The following is a 23,223-nucleotide window of genomic DNA, read 5'->3' as shown; positions in this document are numbered from 1 at the left end:
TACCCACTTGTCATCCCTGTCTGTCTGTCCATCGTCTATCCATCCATCCATCCATCCATCTATCCATCTGTCCATCCATCCCTCCACCCATCTACCCATCACCTCCCCACTATCTGTTCTTCCATCCATCCCTCCCTCTATCCATCCACCCATCACCTTCCCACTATCTATTCTTTCACCCATCCATCCATCCACCATTCATTTATCTACTAACCATGAACCACTTTTTCACTTTCTATCTATACATCTACCTACCCACTAAGCATCTCCAGCCACCCACCTTCCTGTCGGAGTATCTGTCAATCATTCATCCACACACCTATTCCTCTCTCTTGCAAACGTCCACTGTCCATCTAATCATGCACCTGCCTGCCCACTCATTCATCTGCCTACCATCCACCCACTCCTGGGTGGATGAGGCCATCCAGGAATTGTTAGGCACCAACAAGCCTTATCTTGGTTTCTTGGGCTGTAACTGCTGGTTTTGTGTGCTATGGGAAGACATGCCTGCCATTCCTGGGGTGGGCGGGGCCAGGCCAGCTTGGTTCTGGGGCTGGGGACCATCTCCCTGATCTTCTGTTTCTGGCAGTGAGTTCGTCGCCTGGCTCCTGGAAATTGGTGAGATCAGCAAGACAGAAGAAGGGGTCAACTTGGGCCAAGCCCTGTTGGAGAACGGTATCATCCACCATGGTGAGTGGCAGTGGGTGTGGCGAGGTAGGCGGAATGTCAGGACGCTGCCCTTCCCCCAGAGATCTGCTCCTGCGCTTCCCAGCTGCTGGCCCGGTCCCTCTCACACACACTCAGGACCATGGCTGCCGTATGACACTTCTCTGGGGCGGCAGAACCAGCAAGCGAGGACTCCTCAGAAAAGCGGGTGGCCAGGGAGTGGAATTTTCCATTTGCCCCTTCAGGAAGAGCTAATTTGAGGATGTTTGTCGGATATTTCTTGCAGTGGGGCACTTGCTTGCACAGCCGTGAGTGGGACAGGTGAGGAGTCCTGTCCTCACGGAGCTGACCTTGTGCTTGGAGGGGATGACGGTGGCACAGGGTGCCAGAACTGCACGATCAGCGCTGGCGAGAGGAGGGGTGGCAGTCAGTGTCGTAGGGGGTCAGTTCTGAACAGGGGCTTGGGGAGCTCTCCCCTGGGAGTGAAGGAGGCAGGTGGGCGCTATGGCTTAAGGCAGGGGCAACAACCAAAGCCAAGTGCCCTGGGGCGGGGGAGGATGCTGAGTGCTCTTTAGGGAGCACCAGAGAAGGCGGTGAGCCTGCCTCCTGAGTGGACCAGAGCTTGCTAGGAAGTGAGGTCAGAAGTCTTGGCGCTCAGGAAAGGACTTGGCTGTGGAGCCTGTGTGAGCCCACGAAGCCAGCCAGGAGCCACTGACGTCCAGGTGGGAGGGAAGCGTCTTAGTTTTTAGAGCTTCGGGCTTTGGGCTGTACAGGGTCTGCTTTGGGGTCTGAGTCTCCGGCAGAGTTGAGAGGTGGCTGCCACGATGCCAGCAGTGTGGTCCTTACCCCAGAGCACTCGCTGCTTCCTGTTCTTTCCAAGGACAGGCCAAATCACAGTTCCCACAGATGCCTAGCTAGGTCTCCAGTCTCTGCAGACCAGGCCTGTACAAGCCGTGAGCTTCACATCCCTTGATGTTCTGGGGGACCAAAGGGTATAGACGGAGGGTGGGGCTCCCGGCCTTACCTGCCCCTGGGTCCTTCCAGTCTCTGACAAGCACCAGTTCAAGAATGAGCAGGTGATGTATCGCTTCCGCTACGATGACGGCACCTACAAAGCCCGCAGTGAGCTGGAGGACATCATGTCCAAGGTAGGAAGCCATCTCTCAGCTTGTGGCCCCCATCCAGCCTATGTCCCTGCAGCCTGCCCCGCCCACCCGCCTCTTCCCAGCAGTCCAGAGGGTATGGCTGATTCAGACCCTGCTCTTGCTTGTAGGGCGTGAGACTCTACTGCCGGCTGCACAGCCTGTACGCCCCCGTGATCAAGTAAGTCCCCATGGCCTCCTCCCCTGACAGTAGCAGACCGGCCCCACCCATATCCTGTCCTCTCTGAGCCTCTGTCCCCTTCTCCATCAGACATGGTTAATAACTGGCCTCTTCCATCAGACTGTCAGGAGGAAGTGAGTGAATTTGTGGGAAGTGCCAAAAGAAGTGCTTCTTAAGGGACAGGAGAGCCAGGCTGAGGAGTGGATCTGCCCGCTGGTCCCCAGCTGTGACCCCGGACAGTCACTCAGCCTTTCTGTTCCTCACCAAGTCTTTCTGAGGCAGGTTATAAAGCAGGATGTGCCTCAGGACCTTTGCACTTGCTGCTGCTATGGAATGCTCTCCCTCACATACCTGCTCCCGCTTCCTCCTTCCTTATTTTTCCTGAGATGAGACAAGAGTTCTACCACTGAGTTCCATCCTGCCCTGACCAACCACCTTCCCAAGGAGTTCACCATGCCTCCTGTCAGGGCCGTGCTTTTATCTATCCTGTGTCTGTATTGTCCCTTGCAGAAACCACCTGACCTAAGGTTTTTCAAATGCTCCAACTTATAGAGTCTGCTTACTTACTTATTTTTAATTTAACAAATTTCTACATTTTAATTTCATTGGCTGTTTGAATCTAAATTCAAATGGCTTCCACACACAAATTTGTCCTTGAGCAGAGCAACCCTGGGCCAGTGTTTGTTGAGTGAATATCCTCCTCCAGCCAAATGGGCCTAGCAGCAGGTCAGACCTCCTGGTGCCCCGAGGGTTAAAGTCACAGAAAGCTTGCTCATAGGCTTCTAGAGTCAAAAAACCGAACGGCTTGGTGTCTGCTACGAAGCTTGTGGTTGTGGGTGGAGGAACAGGGACAGGGCGACGTGACGTGTTCTGGGGACTTCATCCAGTCTGTCTGTGGTCTGTGAAGTCAGGCCCTGGGAACCCTTCACCCACAGCACCCACAGCCCTGCCTCCTCAGTCACCCTCCTTCGCTGCCATGCGCCAGTTCTAGGAGGTAGTGACAAAGGACCCAGCCTCCTCCTGGGGCTCTATGGCCTCTGCCTGGGCGCAGCCTCCTCCCGGACCCCTCTGGCTCCTGCCTGTTTCCTAGTGGCCTTCCCTGGGCCTTCCGGCCTGCTGGTATGACTTTTTTTTTTGTGGGTGGTGGCGGGGATATATGCCTAGGGTCCTTGCTTAGGAGAGACAAGTTCTCACAGCCAACCACTCCCAATCCTGAGCGTCCCTCAGCGGCTCCACCCAGGGCCATAGACCTCAGTGACCATCAGACTAAGGCTGAGCTCTTTGCAGTTTGGCTCTTCAGGTCCCACAACCCCTCAGGCCAGCGAGGTGGACCTCACTGAGACCCCCGCTGCACCCTCTGGGCTCTGGCTTTGCTCTGTGCTCAGGGCCCATCCTGCACACAGCTCCGTGTCTTTGAAATGTGCGTGTCAGCACCAAAATAAGGCAGGAGGATGGGCGCCCCTCTCTCACCCCTCCTTAGAGACTCAGGGCTCCTTTGCTGTGGACTGTGGATGCCTGGCCAGGGGAGGTTCTTGCTGTGGGGATGTTTGGCTCTGTGGGGTGCCCATGGTCTCCCCAAGTGTGACACTCCGCCCCGAGACACTGTACATGCAGGCAGAGCTGCCTTTGGAGGCGTGGCTGCGCAGAGGTCCCCTGGGCTGGAGAACTTGCCCGTATGTCAGGAGAGGATCAGCCTCTTCCCCATGTCTGTTAAGGCTCTTCTGGCTGGAACAGGCTCCAGAAACCAACGTGCTCCCCCCTCCCCCGTGTTCCCCCTTTCCCCCCAAAGCTGCTCATTGTCCACCTCTTCCCCAGGGACCGTGACTACCACCTGAAGACCTACAAGTCCGTGGTCCCCGGGAGCAAGCTGGTAGACTGGCTACTGGCACAGGTGAGCATGTGTGTGCATGGCCCAGGCTCTAGCCAGGGCGGCGGCAGGAGGGGTGGGGGCGGCAGCAGCAGCAGCGTAGCTAGGGACAGACCTGGCTCCGTTCCGCTCTCTGCATCTACAGAGTGACAACACAGGGAGCCCCGCAGAAAGGGAATTGCAGTAGCTGCACCTGCACAGCCGCTTTCTGTCACGGAGTGTGGCATCCTTGGATGCTTCCGATGCTCAGTTTCCTACCCAGCCTTCTCCCTTTCTGCCATTCCGCTGTGCAATCTTCTGATTGGTTGCTTCATGGTCCCACCATGGCAGCCACAGCTCCGGCCATTGCACTTGTAACCACAGTTAAAGCAAGCAGTGGGGAGAGCTGAGCCTTTTCCTTTCATGTAAGTCAAGGGAGGGGTTGCCACTCATTTTCTCCTATCCGAGTGGGTCTCCCCAGAGGTGCCATTGATTGGGTGAGCCCTGCCTACATGCTTAAGCCTGTCTGTGTGGAGCAGGCCAGGGGTGCTGAGAGGGACGCCGAGTGTCTCAGGATCCACCCCTGGGTACTTGGAGACAAACTCACATGCTTGGCCGATGAGCGACTCCGAAGGTCAGATGTATCTAGGCTTAGAGAAACCAACCAGCCTTGCTGTGTGAGATCTCAGATCCTGGCGGGTGTGTCATCTTATTTGACCCTCAGGACAAGCTGGGGTGGGGTGGGGGCTATCCCAGTGTTACAGATAGAAGGATGAAGCTTAGGTCTTGTGACTTGTTCAGAGTGTAGGGCCAGGTAGGGAGTGCAGGGAGGGAGTGCGGTGGGGTGGGGGGTGGGGGGACACCACCTTTATGATAACTCAGCTGTGGGATAATGGTGAGCAGAGGTGACACGTGCTCTGACCTTCCTCCTCGCTGCCTCCTGGACCCCAGGGGCAGCACCAGCAACTGGGCCAGAGAAGATGGATGGTTGGGGTTCCCTGAGAGCCCCTTTGCAACAGCTACCAGGGCCCAGCAGATGGTGCTGCTGGGGGCCTGGGCACACAAGTCACAGGGAGAGGCCATATGTACCCTGCAGGGAGGGGCTGTGTATAAATACACCGACTCAGAACCACAGCCCGGGGCCGGTGACCGACTACCCCTAGGAATCTCGGTTTTCCTGTCTGTGATGTGGTATCTGAGGAAAGCCCAACTCAGAAGGCCTCCTGTCATCAGGAAGCCTGGGTCAGCCCTCCTGCCTATGCCTCATTTTCTCCTGCCGTCAAGGAGCCAGTCAGTGGAGAGATGGGGCATGGTAGGTATGGGGGACAGAGGTGTCCCATGTTGTGTATGTGGCCTTCAGTCAGTCACACTCTCCCTGTGAGTTTCCACTGGTCCCCCAGGAAGTCAGGGAGCGAGATGGTGGCAGCTCTCCTGTGCCCCTTTGTGTCAGGCAGAGGGTGGGGGAAGGGGTGCACACATATCCCTCCCAGGGACTTGTGGGGGACACCATGACTTTTGACTGAGAGACAGAAGCAACCAGAGAGGAGTTGGAGAGCTCTGCGCAAACTGCTCCCCTCCCCCTCCTGACCTGTCCTCTGGGTTGCTCAGTCTGTCACCGTGACCTGGGCTTGTGTCCTCAGGAGCCTCCCTGGCCTCTGCCTCTGGGGATAGAACAGACAGGCTTGGCCGGTTCTGAGCTCTTTGCAAACCAAGTAGACTCCAGAGGCTGGCTGGGGTTCTTAGACCAAGCACCCAGCCAAGGCCACTTGGGCTGTCTGTCACCATCTTCCGGCTCTGTGGCTAGAGGCAGCAGCTCTGGATGTGTGGAGTGTCCCTCCCTGTTGCCTCCTCTGTCCTAGCTCCAATCTTGCATTCCCCTGCCTCTAGACTAAGGGTCCTAGGAGTTGTTTTCTTTGTGATCCTCATCTAGTAATGCTTTGAGTGCTGAGGCTCCCCCGTCTCTCCCTAGAGTCCTCAGCCCTCCCTACAGCCCCTGCTAGAATCTTCATCCTACCCCGCAGCCCCTGCTAGTCCTCATCCCAACCTACAGACTCTGCTAGAGTCCTCAGTCCACCCTGCAGCCCCTGCTAGAGTCCTCATCCCAACCTACAGCCCCTGCTAGAGTCCTCAGCCCACCCCACAGCCCCTGCTAGAGTCCTCGGGCCGCCCCACAGCCCCTGCTAGAGTCCTCAGTACACCCGGCAGCCCCTGCTAGAGTCCTCAGTCCACCCCGCAGCCCCTGCTAGAGTCCTCGGGCCGCCCCACAGCCCCTGCTAGAGTCCTCAGCCCAACCTACAGACCCTGCTAGAGTCCTCAGCCCACCCCACAGCCCCTGCTAGAGTCTTCGGGCCGCCCCACAGCCCCTGCTAGAGTCCTCGGGCCGCCCCACAGCCCCTGCTAGAGTCCTCATCCCAACCTACAGACCCTGCTAGAGTCCTCAGCCCACCCCACAGCCCCTGCTAGAGTCCTCGGGCCGCCCCACAGCCCCTGCTAGAGTCCTCATGCCACCCCACAGCCCCTGCTAGAGTCCTCAGTCCACCCCACAGCCCCTGCTAGAGTCCTCGGGCCGCCCCACAGCCCCTGCTAGAGTCCTCTGACTGCCCCACAGCTCCTGCTAAAGTCCCTACACCTGGTCCTCACAGCCACTGGAAAAGCAATCATGTCTCCTTGGCTGGGAGCACCCTCCTCCACCCTCCAGGAAGAGGGCCAGGCCTGGCTGGCCAGGTGTCCAGCAGCCTTTTCCCTTGTGTACTGTCACAGTTGTGTGCAGGGCTGGCTACCTGTGTGTCTGGAAGCCCAGGAGCCTGGCCCTAGCTGCCGTGAGGTGTCTGCCCCCGATTGCAGCCCTTGATCTAGTCAGCAGCTGGGACTGAGTTCGCCAGTCCCACTCTGAGGTCCTAGACTCTCTCTACCTGGCTAGCAGCGAGATTTTTGGGTTCCAAGACGATTGTGGTGGCATACACTGTCCTAGCAGGCTGAGTCAGGGGGATTCCAAAGCTAAAGCCAGCCTCAGCTGCAGATGACTTGGGTTACAAGCTACACAAACATACTGCTTTGGACAAGGGGGAAAGAGGGCAAGGGGACAAGGTGGGAGCCCTACAGCCAGGCCACTAAGAGAGAGCAGACACCAGAAGTCAGCTGCGGTCCCCATCCCTTGAGATCAGCCAGGTCCCTAGTTCTGCTGATAATGTCGTAAAGGCAGAAAAACCAAAGTGAAAGAGGACTGGGCCAGAGCCACATGTCCAGACTTGTGGAACCAGGTGGCCTTCAGGACAGTCAGGCCATCATCTTCTCTTGGGTCAGACCACCACAGCCGCACCGTCACCTCCTCACGTGGCTTTGAACCTGTGGAAGGGGCAGTGGTGTCCTCTTTCCTGAGGTTCGCAGAAGCCCCTGCAGCCTTTCCAATTATTGTGGACTTCACTTCTAACATCAGGGACATGTCTGCAGATAAACAGAGCCAGAGCGATTTGGGATTTGTGAGAGCAGCACAGGGGTTGGTGGCCCAGAGCAACTAGTGCCATCGCCCAAGAGTCTCTGAGGATCCCACTCTGTGCTTTCGACCCTGCCACCATTATCGTGTTGTACCCTGCGGCCGTGCTGTGATTGCAGAAGCACTGGGCATCGCACCTTAGTTCCAGGCAGGGAATCAGGACAAAAGGGACAGTCTGTGGGCACAGGAGGTTTGCCACAGCACTCTCATGGCGGAGGGTTCTGCAGTGTCTCATTGTCCACCTTAACTGCCTCGGTGGTTGTAAAATGGGGGGAGAGTTTCCTTACTAGGGAGGGAACAGGGAAGGGCTGTTGCTAGGCAGCCAGCATGCTCTAATAGAGTCACTCTCTTGTTCGGAGTTTAACCCGAGTGGTCCCTAACCTGTTTGGGGACCTTGGTTCGCAGTATGACAACGCTCTGCCCTCATGAACTTGTGTCCCTCGGTGGTGGCCTGTCTTAGCTGATTCAGTGCTGGCTCTCCTCAGAGCGGCCTCTTCTGTTCCATTGCAGGGGGACTGCCAGACACGGGAGGAGGCGGTGGCGCTCGGCGTGGGCCTGTGCAACAACGGTTTCATGCACCATGGTAAGTGCGGGGCCTCAGGATCTCAAGCCGGCTTTGCGCACATGGTGTCTCCGCACTGAAGGCTTGTGCTTTGGTCTCCCCTGCTCCCAGGAAACATGGTGTCCTCCCATGCTCCCCTCCACTTCCTTTGCGGGTCCCTCTCTCAGAGAAACTATGTGCCTCCATTGAGTGTCTCCTCCCACCCCGTGGGTGGCCACTGTGTGCCCAGCATGGCACCGCATTGTAGCACAGAGGGCTGAATGCAATGGGGGGCTTGGGGCTCAGGGTCTGACATATGTGCATGTGTGATAAGACAGACACAAGACATCTCGTGTGTGCTGACGAGATGGTACTGTGGTAGAAATGCTGAGGCTTGGATCCAGGTACAGGCTGCAGAAGTGTGAGCTGGTGGCAGGGGACTGGTCCTGGTTGTCCCCAGGTCCTCTCCCTGCCCATGTCTCTGCTTTGTTCTAACTTAGATTTAGTGAACTTGCTCTGCATAGAGCCAAACAGCTACCACAACACTGGAACAAAAGGGGCGTGGCTAGGTGCCAATAAAACTTTATTTAGAAAAACTGCCTGGGGGCCATAGCATTCAGAAGTTCCTTTGCTTGTCTGTGTCCATGGCCCAGCTCTGTGCTCCTTCTAGGCTTAACTCCCCTGTGGCCTCCGTTTCTCTGGTTTCTCCAGAGACCTTGCGGTCTTGTCCTCTTTACTGCTCTTCTCAGCTGAAGGGACCGAGCTTGACCACTCATTGGGCCTGTCTCCTTCCCAGAAGCCGTTTGCACCCTCCTGTTACGCGGGCCCTGCTGCCCATCCTCGGCAGGAGCCTCTCATTTGTGGGTGAGGATAATTGTGGTCCATTCAGCCTTGTTCCAGGAAGGCAGCTATCTGGGGAGACTGCACAAGGAGGGGTACTTGGGGGGTCTGATGCCCTCAGGGCCCTTCAGGGGGAGGGGAAATTGCAGGCTGTGTAGCTCCCTCCCCACCTTACCACAAACTCAAATATCTGCTAAAATAGGAAAGGGCCAAACCTTGGGGAGTGGCTGCAGCAAAGAGCAGTGTCGGCGCAGAGTAGAGAAGGGGGTGGCACCTTCTGCCACGTCTGAACCGAGCCTCAGCGTCCTGGGTGCCTTCTGGGAGGGGCTTAGGCAGACAGGGAAACTGAGGCTTGCCGCAGCAGCCCTGGAACCATTCCAGGGACTCAGTGCTCTTGGTCTTCTACTAGAAGGGAAAGCCAAGTGCAAAGGGTTAAAGTATCTATGGAGGGATTTGAACTCAGGTCTGTGTGTACCTCTCAAAGGTGGGCTAGCAGGAGGGGAGGTAGGGCCTCACCTGGCTGGGCTTAGAGTGTCAGTCTGTGTCTCCTTGGACGTCACTGCTCAGAGACAACACCGTGACTCTCTCCAGCTCTGGAGTCTCCTAACCCCATGTTTACAGTGGAGGCTAAATTAGCAGGATGCTCGGAGTCCGGCTGTGCTCTGCTCTGAGGAAGTAGCAGTTGGTGCGTCTGTTTGTTCCAAAGCGGGAATAGCGGTTGCCCAGCTACACGCTCACACACAGGAAGGAAGTTCCCCTGCAGGAGGAAGGATGCCCCCCTTGAATAGAGTGGGGTCTGGAGGAATCTGGACTGGCTTTCTTGTCACAGGCCCTCTCAAGCCTTAGACAGCTGCTAACTCTGGGCATTGATGTTCCTTCCTTCTTCCTTCCTTCCTTCATTTTTTCTTTCTTTCCGTAAGATTTCTTGGTTTTGTGTGTGTGTATGTGTATGTGTGTGAGATCTATGGAGGGCAGAAAGGGCATCAGACCCCTTGGAGCTGGAGTTATAAGTGGTTTCGAACTGCCCAATATAGGTTCTGGGAACGGACCTAGGTGTGTGTGTGTGTGACATGTGAATACGTATGCTCACCCATGCACACATGTGGAGGCCAGAGGTGGACACTGAGTATCTTCCTCAGCCACTTTCCCAGAGCAACTCTCCCCCCCTCCCCAACTGGATAGATCCATCAACCAGCAAGCTCTGAAGATCTGCTGGTCTCTGTCTCCCCAGAGCTGGGGTTGGAGTCACGTGCTGTGCCTGGCATTTATATGGAAGCTGTGGCTTTGAGCGCAGGCCTGCACGGTAGGCGCTGTACGCACCAAGCCTTGTTAGGTTCTGAAAGGAGTCCGATAGCCAGGCTTGCGTGGTGTTCCCACATGTTAGCATCGGCTCACAATTCCGCTTCCTCTGATGCTCTCCCCGCCAAGCTATGCTTGTCCGGGAGCCGCTTCTAGCCTGTGGCTACCGGTTGGCCAAGGCAGCTGAACCGCTGCCATCTGACCACGGCTGTGTGTCTGTGGTGTGGCTTGCAGTTCTGGAGAAGAGCGAATTCAAGGATGAGTCCCAGTACTTCCGCTTCCATGCTGATGAGGAGATGGAGGGCACCGGCGGCGGCAAGAACAAACAGCTTCGCAACGACTTCAAGCTGCTGGAGAACATTCTGGCAAAGCGGCTGCTGGTAGGAGCACAGCAGGGCTGCTCTGCCTCTCTTCCCTGACTCTCCTGTGGCCTGGGAGCTGGGCAGCTTCAGACAGCGGCCAGAGCAGGGCATGCAGCTCTGAGCATGAGTCTTGGGACGGAGTGAGAAGCCATGTCCCTGTGCCAGCCAGGACTACATTCCTCATGAATCACTGGGGTTGCAGGAGCTCCTAACCTTTCATCTACCCTACAGCCATTGCTTCCCTCTGCCTCCAGAGTCACCTTGTACAGCACTGTAGGTCTCAGGAGTTTGTGTCCTCCTCACATCCAGGACCCTTGAGTTTCTGGAGTTGGGGACATTTACAAGCTAGGTCAGGAATGTTGGCATCCTAGCCCACCTAGCCTGACTTCTTAGGTTGGGCTTCTGGTGAGTTGGCTGGAAGAGGTCTGTCTGTAGTCACTCTAACAGCTCTGATCTATGGTAATCTTGGGGACGGACTCTAAAGCCGTCCAGTGTATACCCCACCACACGTGGGTAAGATGCAGCATCTGTCCTGAGCTCTTCCTGCCTGCCCAACTTTGTCTCCTGGGTAATGCTTTCCTCACCGCTGAGCCAGGCTAGTCTCTCACCCTGGGGCTGCCTCAGGGCCTTCCCGCCTCTGCCTGCTGCCTGGAGCTTGGTCCCCATCTATGTGGTTCTCAGAGGTCACCTGCTCTGCTCTTTTACTTTAGCCTGAGCACATTCTTAGTCGAGCTGTAGACTGCCCTCTTCAGTCAGCGGTACACGTGGGGGCAGCTCAGTAGCCTTGTAGATTTGGGGCCCCCGCTGCAGGATCCTACTTGTTGGAGAACAGGGTGGTGTTGCTCCCATCTGGTTGCCATAAGTGCACCTTGGGCTTTCAGATCCCGCCGCAGGAGGATGACTATGGCTTCGATCTTGAGGAGAAGAACAAGGCTGTGGTGGTGAAGTCTGTGCAAAGGGGCTCGCTGGCTGAGGTGAGACCCACCGGTGGACACTCAGGTGGCTTGATACTCCAGCTGGGGGTGTCTCTGTGTCTCTTGAGGTGGGCCAGCTCTGTAGGTTCTGCAGGGTAGCTGGGAATGACTGCCTTCATGGCATGCTCCACCAGCGCCACCTGCTGGGCTTCCGGGGATGTGCAGGGAAAGCAGAAGGCTCCCTGAAGGGTTTCTTGATGTCTCCCAAACCCCAATTTATGGCATCTCATTCCACAATCTTGTTCACATTCTTGTGGTTACGAAGTGGCCACCACACTGACCTCTGTGCTGTCACAACACAGGCTGGCGCTGGCCATTTCTTCCCAAGGGAACTGCCACCCACCCTTGCCTCCTTGGGCTTTCATTTACAGTGCAGAGCCCAGCCTCCTGGTGCTTCTAGAATGTCCCAGCTTCCTTGGTGAAGAGGGAGGAGGCCGGTGACACCTGTGCTTGTCCCTCCAGATGGCTGGCCTGCAGGCGGGGAGGAAGATTTACTCCATCAACGAGGACCTGGTGTTCCTGCGGCCCTTCTCTGAGGTGGAGACCATCCTTAACCAGTCCTTCTGCTCACGCCGCCCGCTGCGCCTCCTGGTGGCCACCAAGGCCAAAGAGTGAGTGTGAGCCTCAGACTGGCCAGGCCGGTCTCCCTGGGCCTGACCCTCCTGGGTGGGCCTGTTACCTTTGTTAGTCTAATGGGCTGTCCCAAGTTCAAGTGACCAGCTCAGGCTTGGGAACACAGTCCCGTCAGGGTGGATTCAGTTCCCACCGTCCATGGATTCTCATGAAGTCCTGGAGGGAACGGGGACAGATATACACTGGGCAGGTGAGCAGTGTGTGCTGAGATGTGTGTGCTGGTCATCAGTCAGGCGGAACCTGAGGTTGGAGAAGGAAGCCAAGGTGTGCAGAGAGACAGTGGCCAGAGGGATGTCACTGGGGATGGAGTGATGGCCCTCAGAGGCAACTTCTAGAGGACGGGGGCTCTAGAGAGATGAAGTATTCACTGCAAAGACCCTGAGGTTGCATTGCTGACGGCATGTCAGAGGGAAGGAGGCAGTGAGGGGTTGGGGCTGAGTTGGAAGAGGAGACATGGGAAAGTCCCCATGAATGAGGAAGACTTCCCTGGGACTGCAGGTGGACACAGATGTGGTTCCGCAGCTGCCCAGCCTGCAGGGTCAGGGTGGGCCGTGTCCAGACATAGGTGCAGTGGACAGACTTCTAGTTTACTTATTATTTATTTATTTTATGTATGAGTGCTCTATCTGCATATATACCTGCATGCCAGATGAGGGCATCAGATACCATTATAGATGGACCTGAGCCACCATGTGGCTCCTGGGAATTGAACTCAGGACCTCTGGAAGAGCATTCGGTGCTCTTAACCGCTGAGCCATCTCTCCAGCCCTGGTATACTTCTATTTTAAGATTAAGTATTTGGTATCATGCTTCCCAGAGACTTGAGGCAAATGTTGGCGGCAAGCTGTGGAGAGTTTTCAGTGATTCTCAACCTGTGGGCGTCGACCCCTTTGGTGGGGGTCAAATGACCCTTTCACAGGATTGGAAAACACAGATATTTGCGTTATGGCCCATACATTACAGTTATGAAGTAGCTTTGAAAATAATCTTATGGTTGGAGGTCACCAGAACATAAGGAGCTGTATTAAAGGGTCACGGCATTGCGGAGGTTGAGAGCCACTGGTTTAGACTCAGTGTCTGTAAGGACAGGAGATTTAGGGACAAGGTCACAGGCAAGGCTTAGCTGCTCGATGCCAGACAGAAGTCACCGGGGTTTATTCTCTGAGGAAAGGCTCTCAGGGTGGCTCTGCCTGCCCGTAGACATGGAAGGGGTCATGCTGTGTGTTGGGGACAAAAGCTTGCCTAGCAGCTCCAGATGAATGACATCTGCCACTCTCTGCAGCTGGCACCCACAACCCCCAAGCCATGCCCCACCCCACCGTGGGATCCGCCCTTCTCTCGGCCCCTGTCTGCTTTGGTGAAGGGCTTGGCTTCTTTACCACATACTTTGGAGACCTGGTTGACCTTTGGAGACCTGTGTTTCCTTTCAGGGCTGATTTCCAAGAAGCCTTGGAGACAGGGCAGGGTGGTGGCAGGAAGGGACTCCTTGAGGACGCACACACCTTTCCTCATGGCCTGTCTCTGCCCCTCTGCCTGCTAGGACCATCAAAGTCCCTGACCACCCAGAGGCCCTGTCCTTCCAGATTCGAGGAACGGCCCCGCCGTGTGTCTTTGCCGTGGGCAGAGGTGAGCTGCAGTCTGGTGTGCGGAGCCTCTTGGGGCGGCATCGCGGGCATGGCGAGCCACATGCCCAGTGCAAGTTTCCATGGCTTCCCAGCGGCCTGTGTGTGAGACTTTGACTAGAGCCTTAGGCAGACCACCTAAAACTAAGAGGGCCAAAATCTGCTGAACACTTTACTAAGGACCAGCCATTCCCCATGCCTAAACTTCCAGGTCTCTCCAGAGTCCTTTGAAGAGATGCACGGTTTCCACACTTCACGGATGAGAACATTAAGGCCCAGAGAGGTGAAGTCGCGTGTTGTAGACTGCAGGGCAGAGATGTAGTTGGAGGCCCCAGAGACTGGGGCCTGCACAGGCCAAGGTCCTCAAGGCCTGCACATCTCTTAGGCTGGAGGCAGCTGGCCATATGTTTCTATTTCTAGACCTGTCCGTCAGCCTCAAGACCCACTGCTTGGGCCTTGTGGTAGAACTGACAGGGATGGACCTGAGCTAGGCAGCTGTATTGTGCCCTGGGTTTTCTGAGTCTGTGCCCTGAGGGTAGCGTTGGTGTCTCTGCCGCCTGGCTTCAGTCCATCACTATGCAGGATAGGGGTCCGAGCCTTTGCCGTGACAGCAGCAGCTCTCTGGTTGGCAGCTGGGAGGGGACACACTCTGGATTCAGCTGTTGGCAGGGGCAGCTGGAACCTGGCTCCTCTGCCTGGCTCTGGCCGTGATCAAGGGCTCCTGTCCCCCAGGCTCTGAAGCCGTGGCTGCCGGGCTCTGCGCGGGCCAATGCATCCTGAAAGTCAACGGCCACAGCGTGGCGAATGATGGCGCCCTGGAGGTCCTTGAGCACTTCCAGGCTTTCCGCAACCACAGGGAGGAGGCCCTGGTGAGCACTTATCAGAAGGTGGGAGGCTGGGCGCCATCTTGGAGGTCCCTTTGGGGCGCTGAGCTGAGCTGGGTGTGAAGGACCCTTTAACAAATGAGAGCATCTTAACTTAAGCGAACACCGTATGCCACGTGCAACAAGTCACCTTGACCATAGAAATCACTTGCAGGGTTGGGGACCTGGGTTCTGGTGGAGGTTACAGTTACCCTTCTGTCCACATCCCGTCTCTTGGCCAGTGTTTTTTTACTGAGTGCCTGTCACACACCGGGCATGTTTCTTGACTTTGGAGATTCAGAGATGAGGATGCTCCTTGTACCTCGGTGTTTTCAAAGCCCCGCTTCAGAGTTGATGTTCCACACTCAGCCCTCAGATCCCAGGGTGACCCTTTGGAGGTCTCTCATGGACAGGCGTCAGGGGACCACCTGTCTTGGCTTATCCCTTCCTCTCTAAGCACTGCGGACTCTGACAGCGGTTCTTTGCAGGGTCTTTACCAGTGGGTCTACCACAGTCCTGAGGATGCCCAACAGGCCCGAGCCAGCCAGGGTGCCCCTGATGAAGACCCCCAGGAAGATGACCAGCCTGACTCAGGTAAGGGACAGGGGGTGGGAGGAGCTTCAGTTTGGGGCGACCGTGAGGTCCTAGGTCTCCATCCCAGCTGGTCCAGCTGTGTTGGCCCCTTGGTGCCTCGACAGCTCAGAGCAGCTTACACTGTAAGAAATGAATCTCACACAGCCCAGAAATGAATCTCGCTGGGCCGTGGTTCTTTCTGGGACTCTAGGCAGAGTCCACTGACTTGGTTGTTTCAGCTTCTAGAAGCTTCTAGAAGCCCTGGCTCCTGGTTTTCTGGCTGGCTGGTGGCTTAGCACAGTTCACCCAAGATCTAGCTCATTATCTCTGTGACTCCGCCTCAGTCTGCCTGCTGTGGTTCCCAGTTACTTTTCCTTATTTTTTTTTTTAAAACAAACTATTTTTATTTCATGTGCATTTGTGTTTTGTCTGTCTGCCTGTCTGTCTGTGTAGGGGTGTCAGATACAGACAGTTGTGAGCTGCCATGTGGTTGCTGGGAATTGAACCCAGGTCCTCTGGAAGAGCAGTCAGTGAGTGCTCTTAACCACTGAGCCATCTCTCCAGCCCCTCCTACTTAATTTTCATTGGCTCAACAAGAGTTGGTTGCTTAGTTACAGCCCAGCTTCACCCAGGAGTGTGACAAACTCCTGGGTTATGGATCAGAAGTGCATGTCTTCTATCAGGACATGCCAGAGACCTTTGGCCTCTCACCAGTCAGCTCACTCCCTCCGCTGGCTGTTGATGGGCACCAGAGCTTAACCTGAGCCTGCCCCAGGTCCACCTTGGATTCTCAGGCCTCTTTAGTCCTTGCTTCCGCCCACGTGACTCCTACCACACACTGTCTACTCAGCGATATTTTTTTCCACAGTCAGAGTCTGACCAGTTCCCACCACCTTAACTGGTACTGGTTTGCTCTCCAACTGGGTTTTTACCAGGATTCTTGCAGCCATGTGCTAACTGTCCTCTCCCTGGTTGATCACCACTCCAAGTCCCACACAGTGTTTCCAGAGCCATCTGGTGGCCTCCTCCCTGCTCAGGGAGAAAAAGAAAACATAACCACAGCCTTCAACGCTGGGGTCCGGCCAGCCCGGCTCCCAGGACCACCTCCCTCCTCCCTGCCCCTTCCCTCGGCTCTGTGTCTGGCTGCTTGTGTCTCTGCCCCAGCTTCACACTTGTGTGCTCTGCCTGGACCACCGCTCTCCTCCCTTCACCCAGATGTCACCTCCTCAGAGGTCACCCTGTGTGCCCTGACTTCAGAATCCTTCCTGGAGATTCTGGCTCCACACAGAAAGGTGTGGGCTCAGCCTACTGAGATCCGAGTAGGGCCGGGCAAGCTGCAGGGCCGGCTCAGTCCGGTTCCTCTCACTTCTCAGCCGCTCAGTTGGTTTTTTACGTGGTGGCCCTGGCAACCTTGAATCCACGGAAGAGAATGTCTCCTCCCCTCTGTGACTCCAATGGGGTCCGGACTGGCAGTTTCCTGCTGTCTGTATAACAGAAGGGGGCAGGTGGGGTCAGCACCTAGTGGGTGAACTCCATCCAGGAGGGGCTCCCCAGTGGGTGGGACCATGGAGCAGCAAACCACGGATGCACACTCTGTTGGTGAGGCCCGCCGTGGCCCTGCCGTGGCCCTGCCGTGACCCACTCAGGGATGCCGACAGCAGCCTAGGCTCAGGGGGACAGTGCTGTTCTCAGTGTGGCTTGCCCTTCTGGCTTCTAGCCCTGCCCCTGCTGTCCCTGGGTCCCCAGCTGAGCCTGCACGAGGACAGCTCTGTGGTCAGCCTGACGCTGGACAACGTGCACTTGGAACATGGGGTGGTTTACGAATACGTGAGCACGGCGGGAGCCAAGTGTCACGTGCTGGAGAAGATCGTGGAGCCCCGAGGCTGCTTCCGCCTGGCTGCCAAGGTCTCACCGCCCCCTCTCTCATCCTTCCCCAGTCACCCCACTCCACCCTGCTCCACACCCAGTCCCGCCCCCAGCCCTGCCCCCTCACACCCTGACCTGCTCCTTCTGCCTCAAGGTCAGGGAATGGATTCCTTTACCCTGGAGCCCTAGCATCTAGTCTTTATGACAGGACTCATCAGCAGCGGAACCAGGGAAGATAGTTAGGGTTCTTTTAGTCTCACTTTACCCTTCTCCAAAATGGGTGTGTCCCAGTCCCAGTCTCTTAGGGTATCTTGGTGTAAAAAGGCTCCCCACAGTCTGTCGCCATGGTACACATGCTCAGAGGTGGTCCTCCCTCCCTCCCCGCAGATCCTTGAGGCCTTTGCTGCAGATGACAACATCTTCGTGCAGAACTGTGGGCGGCTCATGGCCATGAGCAGCGCCATTGTCACCATGTCCCACTACGAGTTTCATAACATCTGTGACACCAAGCTGGAGAGCATCGGCCAGAGGATCGCCTGCTACCAGGAGGTAGGTTCTCGGCGCCCACACTCTGCTTACAGCTCCTCAGCTAAGTTCCCCCTGAGGCCTCCGGGGACTTCAGGCATGGCTGTATCCAGGTGCCTGATCAGACCACGTAGGAATCTGCTTCCCTCTGAGGCTGTGACTTCGCCTGTGGTGACCAGGTGGCCTGTGGATCTATCTCTAGCATCGCTGTCAAGGTGTTAAATAGCACCTAGGGTGACTTTGGCTAAAGCCAGGGACAGGCACTTCTGTATAGCACGTAACAGATGTCCAGGCTGTGGATGCAGGGAAGAAGAGGAGGAGGAGAGGAGAGGAGGAGGAGGAGGGGCAGAGGGAGGAGGAGCAGAAGGAGATAGAGGAAGAGGGTCAGGAGGAGGAGCAGAAGCCATTGTAGATCAAGAGGCCTAGAAAGTACACTAGGCAGAAATGGTGTCTGGACCGTGTGGGGACCTGCTTTCTCACAGGCTCTGCTTACGTCCCTTGCCTTGCCCTGTCCCAAGCATTGTAGAATAAGGAAGTGACCATGTCTAAGCCTCACAACTGAGGGCCAGGAGACATGGTTTTTAAGACATTACTGCAGCTAAAAGAGAGAAAAGACATCCGGGCAGTGGTGACGCGCACCTTTAATCCCAGCACTCGGGAGGCAGAGGCGGGAGGATTTCTGAGTTCGAGGCTAGCCTGGTCTACAGAGTGAGTTCCAAGACAGCCAGGGCTACACAGAGAAACTCTGTCTCAGGAGAGAGAGAGAGAAAGAGAGAGAGAGAGAGAGAGAGAGAGAGAGAGAGAGAGAGAGAGAGAGAGAGAGAGAGAGAGGGAGGAGAGAGAGAGAGAGAGAAGACTCCATATCATTGTTGCTCGGCCCCACAGGCTCTGGTGGGCTGTCCTGGCTAGATGGCTAGAGACACTCAGGGTAACAGCTTTATGTTCAGCCATTACTGTTTTTCTCCGATTTGGGAACGTCGCCGTCGGGTCTACAAAGTGGTTCCAGGGTATTCAAGGACCCGCTGAAGCTAACCCATCCTCCCTTGTCCCCTCCCCGTCCCCTCTCAGTTTGCAGCCCAGCTGAGGAACAGGGTCAGCCCCCCCTTCAAGCAGGCACCCCTGGAGCCCCACCCACTGTGTGGCCTGGACTTCTGCCCCACCAACTGTCACGTCAACCTCATGGAAGTGTCCTACCCCAAGACGACCCCTTCGGTGGGCAGGTCCTTCAGCATCCGCTTCGGACGCAAACCCTCCCTCATCGGCCTTGACCCAGAACAAGGTACCCGCGTGTGTCTGTTAGAACTGGTGTTAGGGCTCACCTTACAGAGGAGGAAACAGAGAAATGCCCCCGAAGGCCACTGTCAAGGCGGGGCTGGTGGCTGCATGGTCATCAGGGACCCAGGACATCTTTAGTTTGAGTCTTGCATCTTCACGGTGCCTTTCGTGGTAGAGTATGGCTGCCAACGTACCTGCTATCACATCTGCACTCTAGGTAGGGGGAAAATACCTCAGTAGTTAAAATGTATTTTTGTCAAATGGCAGCTACCTTCTCGGGTGGCCTGGTGCTCTGCGATGATAGAAAGTCAAGTTGCTGCTTGTATTTCCCTGTCCAGAGGTTCAGGCAGGGTCCCCTCTGTGTGGGTCTGGGCCTGTTTCTGAGTAAAACTCCCATCCTTTGCTTCAGGCCACCTGAACCCCATGGCCTACACCCAGCACTGTATTACCACCATGGCCGCCCCATCCTGGAAGTGCGAACCTGCGGCAGACGGGGACTCCCAAGGCCAGGGTCTCAATGACAGCAGCTACGGGTCAGCCAGCGGTGCCCCAAGCCAGCAAGACCGGGGCCTGAGCTTTCTGCTCAAACAGGAGGACCGTGAGATCCAGGACGCATACCTGCAGCTCTTTACGAAGCTGGATGTGGCCCTCAAGGAGATGAAGCAATATGTCACCCAGATCAACAGGTGAGGCCTGGCCCCACGGCCCTCTCCACTGTCTGGACGCCACTGGTCATAGCGGCCATCCTGAGCGCCTCAGGTCCTGTGCGGCATGCCTGGGCTGTCCCTACCAGGTGCCCGGAGCATCTGCAGCCACAGAAAGTCCCTAATTCTCCAGGGAGGGCCAGCTCTAAGGAAGTGAGGCAGGGAGGCAGTGTCCTCATGAGGCTAAAGCCCGTGAGACTCTCTGTGTTAACGCTAGAGCCAAATGGGCTGCTGACAAGGTGTCCCTGTGACCACAGGGCATTGTGGTGCACGTGGCAGCTGCCAGCTCTGGGCAGAGATAGCGCACTCGCTGCTCAGCCTCAGGAGGGGGGCAGAGGTTTGTTAAACAGCACCTGGGGTGACTTTGGCTAAAGCCAGGGACAGGCAGTTCTGTACAGCACGTAACAGATAAATGTCCAGGCTGTGGATGCAGGGAAGAAAAGGAGGAGGAGGAGAGGAGAGGAGAGGAGGAGGAGGAGCAGGAGGAGCAGGGGCAGAGGGAGGAGGAGCAGAAGGAGATAGAGGAAGAGGGTCAGGAGGAGGAGCAGAAGCCATTGTAGATCAAGAGGCCTGGGAAGTACACTAGCCAGAAATGGTGTCTGGACCGTGTGGGGACCTGCTATCTGAATGCTATCTGGAAAGAACATTTTATAGCCAGTCAGTCAGGACTTGTTCATAGCTTGGTACCATATAATGCTAAAGGGAATGATAATGATATTATTATTATTGTTGTTGTTGTTACTATTACTGTTGTTGTTACTATTGTTGCTGTTGTTGTTACTATTACTGTTGTTGTTGTTGTCCCTTGGTCCAGTGAGAGCCAGGCAGTCACGTTTAAGGAAGGCCCCTACTTTGGCCTGGCGATTCAGGTGGTTGGTCTGTGCTGTGGGGCTCCTGGGCAGACGGGTAGGACGTTTGCAGAGTGCTTGGCCTCTGCTTGCTCAGAGCCATGGCCTCCTCTTCCAGCTGACAGCCCAGGTTGTCTCCAGCCGCTGCCCAGTGTCCCCTAGTGGGCACGTTTATTAAACGTCTTACAGACTTAATGTCCTGTCTGTCACTTACAGGGACAGGTGCTGCCCTGTGTCCTTATGTTTCAGCTCTGTCTTCACAGCTGCCTTCCATGGGGATCCTGGTGTTACCCCATTTTCCAAAGGAGGAATAGAGGCACCAAAGGGAATAACTTGCCTCTAACCTAGGAAATGTCAGTGTGAGAGGGCAAGCAGGGCCCGGTGCAGCCGCCAGGCCGGTGCTGTTAACTGATGCCCGCTGTGCTGTCCACCGGAGGCTGGAATCTGTCCACCACCAGCTTTCCTTTCTAATTAAAGTTTTATTGTAGACATACCTGCTAATGGCGTGCTCCAGAGGCAGAGTTGGTGCCTATAGCTGAGACGCTCTGTCTGCAGACTCTGGGTTTCTTGTTTATAGTTACTTTTTTCATTTTGCTATTTTGAGACAAAGTCTCAAGTAGCTGAGGCTGGCCTAGAACTTGCTATGTAGCTGAGGCTGGCCTTGAACTCTTGATCCTACGCTCCAGTCTCCAGAATGCTTTGACAACAGGTGTGAGCTCCCATGCCTGGTTCGTCTAAGGCAGTGATTCTGCAACCTTTTAATACAGCTCCTCATTTTGTGGTGACGCCAACAATAAAGTTTATAGATATCTGATATGTAGGCTATCTGATGTGTGACCCCAGTGAGAGGGCAGTTTGGTGCATCCAGAAGTCATGACCCACAGGTTAAAAACAGTGGTGTAAGCGTTTATCCTCTGGGCTGACACACATCCCCAGCCTGTGTGAAGTGCTTATAGCTGGCTCCAGCAGGAGGCAGCACTGGGCAGCCGTGGTGTTGCTAGTGGGACTTCCAAGGGGGAAAGACTGCTGGGAAGCTTCCCTTCTCCCTCACTGTGGAGTAAGACGTGAGGAGAAGCCTGCACTTTGGTGAGCCTGTGTGGCGGCGCCCTGCTGGCCTGTGTCCTCACCTAAGGCCTTTGTCTGGCTCTGGCAGGCTGCTGTCCACCATCACAGAGCCCATGTCAGCTGCACCCTGTGACCCGCCCTTGGTGGAGGGGACCTCATCTTCCCCACCGGTCAGTGAGGAGAGCGAAGTGGACAGGGCCGACCACGGCGGCATCAAGAAGGTGTGCTTCAAGGTGTCGGAGGACGAGCAGGAAGACTCAGGTCACGACACCATGAGCTACCGTGACTCCTACAGGTGCGTGCGTGCGTGCGTGCGTGCGTGCGTGCGTGCGTGCGTGCGTGCGTGCGGCCCACAGGAGGCCACCAGACAATTTCTGACCCGTGGGAAAGTCAAGACTGCGGCATTTCCCAAGATGAAGGGCATCAGTCTCTGGGGCTAACAATGTGTGTTTGGTGGGATAATGCTCTTGGAGAACATTCCAGAATGCCTGCTCAGCTCCCTTGCCTGAGCTGAGGCCTTTGAGCCCGGCAGACGGATACCGTTCATTCCATGTTACCCCATATGCTCGCAGACTGGACGAGAGTCTGGGTTCTGTGGCAGAATTCTGTGTGTGGCAGATCCAAGAGTCCGACATTTTCTTGTTTTCCTGCCTTTGAGGATGGGAGTAGTATTTCTGAGATTGTTAAATTTATTTTGAAAAATACCAGCGGGGTGTTAATTAGTAACCAGACAAAACCAGGACTTTCTGTGCCGTGACAGGTCACCCTTATTACCACAGAAAAGTGGGGGTCCCCAGTGGAAAATCACGGGGTCTGACTCAGAGTCTGTCTCAGTCTGTAGTGTGGGCAAAGTCTGAAGCCACAGGATTGGGGGGGTGGCATTGTCAGCCTACCTGGCTTCAGTGACCTCCCTGTGTCCCCAGATCTGCTAGTCCCCATGGCTACCTTCCACAGTGTCTCTACGGCAGGATTTTCTGGCTGCTTCTCACTCTGAGTTCTTGGAACGTTGTCCCAGATCCTCCCTCTCCCTTACATCTTTGGCTCTCTGATTTTTCCTTGTTCAAAAAGCTGTTGGCAAGGAGCTTCCTGTTCCTCATCCTGTTGAGTTCCTTTTGGCCAAGTGCGGTGTGGGCAGGTGTGTTGGAGTTCACAGGAGCTGTGAACGGCTCAGAAACCTGGGTGACAGACACTAGGACACCCAAGTGAAGAAAGTCCCGCCTGTGCTTCTGCGCTGGAGCCCCAGCGGGTTTCCCCAATCAGACACCAAGCCTTGTGCCGCCTCTGGCTGGGTGTCTGCCCAAGGCTAGGAGTTTTGTCTATACCACAGATGCTGGATTCCAGGGCTGGGATAATGGTGACTCAGGGTGTCTTTTGTCCTGTTGCAGCGAGTGTAACAGCAATCGGGACTCTGTCCTGTCCTACACCAGTGTGAGAAGCAACAGTTCGTACCTGGGCAGTGATGAGATGGGCTCAGGTGAGCTCAGGGAGAGGCTGTGGGGGACACGGGGTGGAGAGGCTGTGGGGGGACACGGGGTGGAGAGGCTGTGGGGGACACGGGGTGGAGAGGCTATGGGGGACACGGGGTGGAGAGGCTGTGGGGGACACGGGGTGGAGAGGCTGTGGGGGACACGGGGTGGAGAGGCTGCAATAGGAAGACTGTGACTGTTCTCCTGGAGGTTTTGTTTGTTTGTTTTGGTCTTGTTTTTTGTTTGTTTGGTTTTTTTCTGAGACAGTTTCTCTGTGTAACAGAACCCTGGCTGCCACTTTGTAGACCAAGCTGTCCTTGAACTCACAGGGGTCCCCTGCCTCTGCTTCCTGAGTGCTGCGATTAAGGGTGTGCGCCAACACATCAGTCTCTGTTCTGCTGTATCTTATCATGTTCCTCAGCGTCATGGAATGGGACAA

General features: G+C 55.8%; 1 protein-coding gene across 1 annotated transcript in view; it reads left to right on the top strand.

Annotated features, from left to right (window-relative positions):
- The window catches only part of Prex1 (phosphatidylinositol-3,4,5-trisphosphate dependent Rac exchange factor 1), a 152,722-nt gene that overhangs the window by 113,412 nt on the left and 16,087 nt on the right, over positions 1-23,223 (top strand). Inside the window, exons 11-27 of the mRNA XM_052184324.1 lie at positions 590-690; positions 1,711-1,814; positions 1,940-1,989; positions 3,805-3,880; positions 7,839-7,911; positions 10,243-10,388; positions 11,252-11,344; positions 11,807-11,955; positions 13,518-13,603; positions 14,332-14,468; positions 14,951-15,056; positions 16,753-16,940; positions 17,289-17,450; positions 18,495-18,705; positions 19,111-19,387; positions 21,407-21,613; positions 22,704-22,792. Coding sequence (XP_052040284.1) covers positions 590-690; positions 1,711-1,814; positions 1,940-1,989; positions 3,805-3,880; positions 7,839-7,911; positions 10,243-10,388; positions 11,252-11,344; positions 11,807-11,955; positions 13,518-13,603; positions 14,332-14,468; positions 14,951-15,056; positions 16,753-16,940; positions 17,289-17,450; positions 18,495-18,705; positions 19,111-19,387; positions 21,407-21,613; positions 22,704-22,792 — 2,255 coding nt within the window. The remainder of the gene's footprint in view (positions 1-589; positions 691-1,710; positions 1,815-1,939; positions 1,990-3,804; positions 3,881-7,838; positions 7,912-10,242; positions 10,389-11,251; positions 11,345-11,806; positions 11,956-13,517; positions 13,604-14,331; positions 14,469-14,950; positions 15,057-16,752; positions 16,941-17,288; positions 17,451-18,494; positions 18,706-19,110; positions 19,388-21,406; positions 21,614-22,703; positions 22,793-23,223) is intronic.

This window comes from Apodemus sylvaticus, chromosome 5 (assembly GCF_947179515.1).
Source record: "Apodemus sylvaticus chromosome 5, mApoSyl1.1, whole genome shotgun sequence".
NCBI lineage: Eukaryota > Metazoa > Chordata > Mammalia > Rodentia > Muridae > Apodemus > Apodemus sylvaticus.
This window is presented reverse-complemented; position numbering and strand designations above follow the sequence as displayed.